Source organism: Octodon degus, unplaced genomic scaffold, assembly GCF_000260255.1.
Source record: "Octodon degus isolate 3935 unplaced genomic scaffold, OctDeg1.0 scaffold00014, whole genome shotgun sequence".
Classification (NCBI taxonomy): Eukaryota; Metazoa; Chordata; class Mammalia; order Rodentia; family Octodontidae; genus Octodon; species Octodon degus.
The window spans coordinates 17,920,556-17,929,385 of record NW_004524590.1 but is presented as its reverse complement, the minus strand read 5'-3'; the positions used below and the strand labels follow the sequence as shown (position 1 = coordinate 17,929,385).

At 36.0% G+C, this 8,830-nt stretch overlaps 1 protein-coding gene across 1 annotated transcript in view; it reads left to right on the top strand.

Annotated features, from left to right (window-relative positions):
* Actr3 (ARP3 actin related protein 3 homolog) overlaps window positions 1–8,830 on the top strand; it is a 63,212-nt gene that overhangs the window by 37,911 nt on the left and 16,471 nt on the right. Inside the window, exons 6-7 of the mRNA XM_004626369.2 lie at window positions 2,183–2,290; window positions 8,547–8,690. Coding sequence (XP_004626426.2) covers window positions 2,183–2,290; window positions 8,547–8,690 — 252 coding nt within the window. The remainder of the gene's footprint in view (window positions 1–2,182; window positions 2,291–8,546; window positions 8,691–8,830) is intronic.

Sequence of the window (8,830 nt, the reverse complement as noted above, 5' to 3'; positions counted from 1 at the left end):
GGGCTGGCTGGCATGTGGTGCTGGGGGATTGAACCGCGGTCCATGTGCTTTGCTTAGCTTAGCTTGTTCTAAGTAGGTGCTTTAGACCACTGAGCCATCTCACCAGCCCCTCCTTTGACATTTTTTTAAATTCTTAAATATAATACCTGACATGCACACTATATGAATTCATAATTCCTGTTAATTTTACTTTTTTTAATAGAGAAAAATGAAAGTTGGAAGGAAGGTTATTCGAAGTTAAATAGCAGAGGTGGACTTTCTGACTTCGCCTTTTTTTTTTTAAAAAACTTTAATTATTTATTTATTTATTTTGGCAGAACCGGGGATGAATTCAGACCCTTGCGCTTGCTAGGGAAGCGCTTATTCCACTGAACCATCTCCCTGGCCCCTGACTTGGTGTATTTTTAAGATCAGACTTTTTATAACACCAATAAATAGCAGTCATTGAAATGATTATTTTAGCTTGGATAGCAAAGAACTTTTTAATGTTTAATTCATTCCCTAAGCTTAAAAACCTGGCCTTTTAAGCTCTCTTTTGCTAAAAATAAAGATTGATACATACTTTACCTTGAACTTCATAGAAAGGAATTCAGTCTTGAGTCAGAAGTACTTTTTAGTTCTTACAATCTGCATAAAATGAAAGGTTAGAGGAAATTCATCTCATTTTGCTTGGAGCCCTTTGCTTTTCATTTTCATAGTACACATACTTAACAGTATGATCTGGTATAAACACAGAATTTGCTTTTTCTGTGTTTATAATTTATTTCTGATTTTTGTTAGTGTTTCTGAATGATTTTTAATTCATTTACTTAGTCTCTGATCTGTTTTGTTGATACTTAGTACAATTTCTGTAGCATAATGTACTAATACATGGGAACAATGGCTTGAAATTTTAACTGTTAGAAGATTTAAAAGTGAATAAGAAGATTGCCTAGTTGAAAATTTTGGTTGTTTTAGAATTTGGAAAGAACTTCTCACACAGTTTATGTGGTAATTTTTCTTGTAGTAATTCTAGTATGGAAGCTTTCATTTTACTACCTTCAAAAATATAATTCAATTTTTAACCTACAGTAATTTTATGGACATTGTGTTAAAATGGAAAATGGTCTAAATATCTAAGTTCCTTTCAGCAGTATTGGAAGTAGTAAAATAAAGACAGATTAGTTTGTTTTGTATTAGTCCAGTATCCTGCTTGACACCTAGAGTTGTTTTTTTTTTTTTGAGGCCTGGATTATAAGAAATTAGGTTTTAAAAATGACCTGTTTAATTTTTTAATTTTTAAACTTTGATGTAAAAAAGAATTGCATTGGCTATCCCATGATAAAAAATGATACTTGATCAACTTTGATTCTTAAGTGTCATACTAGTATCTGAAAGTATGCAGTGGCTTTTTAAGTTAAAGTACATGTTATGTAGTTCTAAGTGCCTGTTGAATTTTAAAAAGTTAAAAACGATGTGTTTTAAGAGTGATGCATGTTTACAGCCATCTGTATATTGACTAATTCTGATGGTTAGGTGGTTGTGTCCTTTTTACCTTTGTGGTTTTGTAACAGGCCAGCCTACGTGAACTGTCTGGTAATTTAGTACTATAGTATTCTCTGTCACTCTTCCTCATGTTTTTGACTTTAGGAGTGTATTAGCTTTTCACTGCATTAACAAAGTACGTTTTTTGAGAAATCAGTATGAAAGGAAGGTTTATTTTGGCTTGTGATTACGAGGTCCAGTTGTTTTGGGGCTGTGGCATGGTGTAGACTGGGTAGTAGAACAAGCTGCCTGCTTATATTTTGTGGCTGTCCGGAAGTAGAGTGAGGAAAAAAAGAGAAAGGGGCTGAGGACAAAACATACCTTCAAAGGCACACCTTGAGTGCACACCTGCATTGTACAACTAGGCCCAACCTCAGTTTTCCACCACCTCCTGCTTCGTGGATCAACCCATTGATCAGAGAGTTCTGATTCCTCAGAGCCCTCATCTTTGAATGATGTGTGCTGGGTCCACCCCAAACAGGAGAAAAATGGCCCTCACAGAAATATGCTACTAAAAACAAAAGTAAGTCTGTAAATTTCTTAGTACAGTATAGAAAGTAAGCACTTAGTGCATAATGCAAAATTAGTTTTGTTTTTTTTTCTTTTTTCTTTCTAGTAACACTTTGTATTTATCTTTTGCCTGTCTTCTTTGTTCAAGGCTGTTCTTGCCTTAGCTGCATCCTGGACCTCAAGACAAGTAGGAGAACGGACATTGACTGGTACAGTAATAGACAGCGGAGATGGTGTTACTCATGTTATTCCTGTGGTAAGGATATTTAAATTTTATCAAACAGAACATGAAATAATATATTTGTCAAAGTGAATTTGTAGGAGCTAATATCACTTTTTAAGAAACTTTATTATACCTTGAACCTTATTGTAATTTGACTGTATTCTGTTAAAATTAGTAAGTTATTTATTTTTGGCATTGGGAATTGAACTCAGGACCTTGTGCTTGCCAGGCATAAGCCACTGAGTTATCTCTTCAACCAAAATTAACAAGTTAAAAACACATTTTAAAAAATCTTTTATTTATTTGGTTCCAGGTCTCACTACATGGCTTAGACTTGTAGTGATCATCTTGTCTCAGCCTCCCGAGCGCTGGGATTAAAAGCATGCGCCACCATCCTCAGTTTTGGTGGCCGGCATAGTGCGCTTATGGTTCCGGAGCCCATACGGCATATGGTACTGGGGATCGAAGCCAGGTCCTTGTGCTTGCCAGGCAGGCACTTAGACCTCTGAGCTATTTCCCTAAAATTAGTAAGTTTTTAAATACAGTTTCTAATTTATATAATCATATCTGGAGTGAAAATATATTAATATGACTTTTTTGTTGCTAGGTATTGAATGTAGTGGCCTTTGCACTGAGCTTTGTCTTCAGTCCTTTTTTTATTTTTTACATTTAAGAGAAGGTCATGCTGAAGTCATTATCTTAGTTAGTCTTGTTGTTGGGACAAAATACCCATCATCTACAAGTTAAACAATGAGAAGTTTACTTTGACTCAGTTTGTAGAGGCTGTATTCCATCGTCATCTGGTTCTAAGGCAGAGTGGTGTGGCACAGGGACTTGGTGGGGGAGAAACAGTCCACAGCAAGAGGCAGGAGCAAGCCTGCCTTTCCCTTTATCCCAAACTGACTGCACATCTTTTGAGTGGTGCCACCTATTCTCAGGATGTGATTTCTGTCTTCAGTAAATCCATTCAGTCACAACAGATTCCAATTAGTGGATTAATTTAGTACCGTACTACTTTAATCCCAGTGTCCCACACCCACAATCCAGCCATTTCCCAAAGTCCCACCTTTGAGCGCCTGCTGTACTTGTGTGTGTCGGGGGCAGTAGCAAAAGTGTAACAGTCACTAAATTGCCCAGGCTGTCTTTCACCCTCAGCTTCCCAGACTGCTGAGATTATAGCTGTATGCTACCATGCTTGGGGCTTCCTTACCTTAGCTATGAAAAGCTATTTTTAAATCCTGTATGTGCGTGTGCGCGTGTGTGTGCCCATGCGCACATGTTAATGTACACATACAGTAGTTGATGGCTTCTCTTACCCTTAACAGATGTCAGACTGGTTCATGTGTTAACTGTGTGACATTTATAAGTGCATGAAGTTTGGGGTATTTATTTTTTTGTGTGTGTGTGGTACCAGGGATTGAACTCAGGACCTTGCCCTAGCCAGGCAAGCGCTTATTCTACTGAGCTGTCTCCCCGGCCCCAGAGGGTATTTATCTTACTGAGTAAAAAGCTTAAGTTGATTGAGCTTTGTGGTTTGTAGTTAGTAAAGCATGTTAAGAATGCATCAAACTAATTACTTCTCAGAGGAGAAATGGCTAGAATTTATTTTAGAACATTTTTATATCATTGAATAACATTAATGAAATTATTTTGAACTTTATTTATTTATTTATTTATTTGCAGAACCAGGGATTGAACTCAGGCCCTTGCGCTTGCCAGGGAAGCGCTTGTTCCACTGAGCCATCTCCCCAGCCTTTTTTCATTATTTTGAACTTTTTCATTTTTTTTCTTATTGCATCAGGTAACCTTTTGAGGAAAAGATTCTCAGGATGATAATATTTGAATTCTCTTTACCTAAAGTTGTAGTAATTACTCTTTTTTTCCCCCTCCTAGTGTGGGGAATGTAACTCACGGCCTTAAAAATACACTTTACTACTAAATCACATTTCTAGCCCCTAATAGGTGCTGCTTCAAGTTACAGATTTATTGAAGTGTAATCCACATACCATTATAATTAACCCATTTACAGCATTACAGTAAACTGGTTTTTAAAAATTTAATTCATTTTTTGTGGTACCAGAGATCGAACTCAGGATCTTGCACTTGCCAGGCAGGCACTTATGCTGCTGAACTGTATCCCCAGCCCAATAAGCTGGGTTTTAGTACATCTATTCTCAGAGGGCATGCAGCACAACAGTCAATTTTAGAACACTCTTATTATCAGCTTTTAAAAAACCCCTACTTTCATTAGTTATGGCTCCCGTTTCGTCCTGCTGCCCTCAGTTCCTAGCAACCTCTAATCTCCTTTAGATTTGCTTGTCAGGCCACTTAATAGAAATGGCATTATATATTAACGTGGTCTTTTGTGACTTCTGTTTTCGTTTAGCCCAGTGTTTTTAAGATTTATCCCTATTTTATCATGTATAGTATTCACTTTTATTCGCAAGTAATATTTTACTATATGATATGTCACATTTTATTTATCCATTGGGATATATTTTAGTATCTTGGTTACTAAGATGTGTTCACCAATTGACAGCTTTTTATCATTGATAGCTTTTTATTTTATTGACAGCCTGTTAGTGTTACTTAAAATAATTGCTCATTCTAAAATTTTCATTTAAATCTCAAAAGTAGTCTACGGTGGCATAGATTATGTTGTTTTGTGAGAGCCTTAGTTTACTTATCAATAAAGCACAAATACGTGACTTGCCTAAAATCAAGTAATAGCAAAGATAGAATTTCGACTAATTTTGCATGACTCCAGTCTATAACATCTGTACAACTAAATGATACTATTACTATCTTGATAATAAAAATTAGGTAATTTTAAATAGAAGTTGGAAGTTGAAAAAGAATGAATTTTAGTAAAAATAATGGAATGAGTGTTCCTATTTTATTTGTTGCTTTTGAATTAATGGATTTTTTTGTGATACTGTTTTGTTTTTTACTAGTTAATTATGCTGTGTTTATCATCTGTTTCAAATAATAATCTATGCAGTTAAAATTGTATGGTAATGTATGTCTAGTCTTTGTGCTATCGTATATTTTACATTTACATGTTAACTGTATAATGTAGCATTAATGTTTTCCATTGTAGGGATCAGATTGTTTGGTAGCATTCTGATTAAAAGATGAATATCTAAACAAAATAATTTTTTTTCTCATGGATCTGGAGGCTAGAAGTCCAAGTCCAAGGTTTTGGTGGGGTTGGTTTCTTTTGAGGCCTCTCTCCTTGGCTTGCAGATGGCCATGTTTTCTGTGCCTTCATGTGATCTTTCCAGTATATTATGTCTGTGTAATCTCCCTTCTTTTTTGGGGGCAGAACTGGGGATTGAGCTCAGGCCCTTGTGCTTGCCAGGCAAGTGCTTATTCTATTGAGCAATCTCCCCAGCCCCTCTCCCTTCTTGTTAAGGACACTAGTGATGTTGGGTTAGGAGAAATGACCCTAGTTACTTTATTCTGCCTTAATTATCTCTGTAAGGGAAGACCTTATTTTTTGGTAGGCTAAGGCAGGGAGATCAGTACAGTGAGGTCAACCTGGGCAGTTTAATGAGAACTTAATCTTGAAATTTTTTAAAAAAAGAAAAGACCGACTGGAGATAGAGGCTATTACTCTGTTGGTGCAGTCTCCAATATCACAAAAAACAAAAACAGCTATCTGTCAATGACTAAGTGCTGTCATATTCTGAAATGTTGGGGTTAATTTTAATGTGAATTTGGAGTGAGAAGATAAAATTTAAACTATATTTGTCTTTAAAAGAGAATTTGAAGAGAAGGTAACATTCTTTCTCATTTACTTATTTCTTGTATTCATTATTTCTTCGTGAAAGCCCTGGTTTCTTTCTGGTATAGTTGTTCATCTTCTTAAATGCTGTCCTTTATTTAAGTTCTCTCCCTTCCTATCCTACCTTCCATCGCAGGAGGTAGCTGTGTGGCCTAGACTGGTCTGGAACTTTGGACTTGAGCAGCCAGTTTACTTCAGCTTCTTGCGTAGCCGGGATCACAAGTGTGTACCATGCCCAGTTCATCTCTGGAAAGTTTTCTCGTTAGTTCTTCATCTTTCCTTCCTTACCTTTGAGGATGCTAATTAAACTGACAGTGGTATCATTTTGGATAATTTTTATTACTTGTCTAGTCTATAGTAACCTCATCTAGTTTATTTTAGTTTAGTTAGTTTCCTTCTTAGAAATTCTAGTTGGGTCTTGTATCTTCCATTTTTTTCTTCCCAGGCTAATCTTTCCATTGACTTTCTGTGTCATATGGAGTATAAATGCTCAGATTGGTAGTAATCCACCTGTTTACAGCCTCCCAAGAGCTGGGATTACAGGTGTGTGCCACAACGCCCAGTCTCAATTGCTGTCTCAGTGTGCCCTGGGGGTGGGGCCGGCACTGCAGGTGTGGGGATTGGACCCCTGGATTCTGCACCTGTTTGCAGGCGCTTTAATCCTCTGAGGTATTTGTCTGGCCCACATATCATCTTTATAATTTGTCTATTGATACTTCTCTTGGACAGGAGTTGAGCATTTTTCTACTTCAGTACATACTATATAATTTTTTTTCTTACAAGGCTATTAAATAGTTCTTGATCAGGATAATCATTTATTTCTGCTTGTCTGTGATTTCAGAATCGTAAGGCTCTATGAGCTATAGTGCTTAAATCCATGGGAAATTTCACTATTTCATTTGTCTGTGAGTCATGCCTATGATTCTATATTCACATTGTTTTGTCTTGGATTTTTGGAGTCCTTTAAATGTGATAGTGTTTTTTTTCCTAGGATACAGTTCAGCTACTAGAAATCAGTTCCTGCCAAGAGATCCATTTAAACATTAAACAAGTACAGACTGAGTTTTGTCTAAGGCTGATTGGTCTCCATTATTGTCAGAATACCTTTTGAAGATGACTTAATGTCCTGTGCTTAAAACCATCTTTTAACTGTGTAGTGGGAATGTCAACTTCTGGCTGTAAACACCAGAGATTGTTCTGCTTCTTACTTTTTAGGGGTTCTCTCTTTGGCTTTGATGGTCTTATAAATGTGCTCATAATTAGTCAACTTGGGTGATTGTGTCTTCAGATAACCAGAGCAATTCAGCTGTGTCCTTCAACTTCAAGCTCTGTCTCTTAATTACAGAAACTATTACACTCCCTTTAGATTCTTCTCATTGTTATTGTTCAGGAGTTCTCTCAAGCATTGAGGTATTGATGGCATTCACTTTTGTTTGTTGCCCTTTACAGCAAGCTATATATCTATTCCTAAACCTTTCTTCAGTTTTTAAAAAACGAGGTTCTTGCTGAGTTGCTAAATCACTTGGGCTGGGCTCAAACTTGCCATCCTCCTGCTTCACACTCTCAGACGACTGGAATCATAAGCATACACCATCTTGCCCAAGGTGCTCCCTTTTTCATAGAAAGGATCACTACTTTTTTGGCCAGTGTCTGGAAACATTTATTTCACTTAATTTGTTCAGTTTTCTCATTCAGTTAAGAAGATAAATCTGATCCCTGATACTCTGTTCTGGCCAAATGAAGATGCCCCAATGTTCTTTCGTACTGAAATTTCATTTTGTTGTGTTATTTGTTATACTTTTGACTTAGGACAGTAAATTTAGGCATTTATCCCATGAGGATTTAATGAATTTGGCTTTGTGATCATATGTGAAATGCCTCAGGCTTGTGATTAGTGTATTTCATTAGGAAAACAGAAACTATCTTTTGGTTAATCCATCACTTTTTACACAACAACCTACATTTTTTACTGAACTTGTAAAATTTAAAATAATACCCTGTCTTACATAAGTTCTGCTGTTGAAACTATTTGATGTTTATTTTTTGAAATTTACTATTTCTGTGTTGATTTTAGTCATGTTATAAACTGCTGACACTGGAAGACTAATATTCTTAGCCTATTATCATGCTAATTATTTGTTATTTCTTGAAAGAAACTGTTTGATTATGATCCTAGTTTTACATATTCTTTGTATATTGTCACATTTGTGAGGACTAGTACAAGAATGTTCTCCCCTCTTTCCTCCCTCCCTCCCTCCCTCCCTCCTCTGAGTTGGCAGCATTTGTCATAAATTTTTTTTGTGTTCTTCATAATCTTTACAATATTATAAATTCTGTGATAAATACAGGTATAGTGTGAGGAAATACAGTTGAGGGATAGAGATGAATTCTGTAGTAAAGTTTTTTGAAAATGCATATATACTAACTTGAGAAGCTGGTCTTTTAAGAATTATAAATTTCAAAGCGCTAAAGATAAATTTGATACTTTTCCCCCCTTTCTAGGCTGAAGGGTATGTGATTGGCAGCTGTATTAAGCATATTCCAATTGCGGGACGAGATATAACATATTTTATACAGCAGCTGTTGAGAGACCGAGAAGTAGGAATCCCTCCAGAACAATCTCTGGAAACTGCTAAGGCAGTAAAGGTAAACACTAATGAACGAATCATAGTTCTGTTAAAAATTAAAATCACAGATAAGCATTAATTTGAGAAAAAAAATCTTAATTGAAGAACAATACTTCAAAAATATTCTTAGCCTATTATCATGCTAATTATTTGTTATTT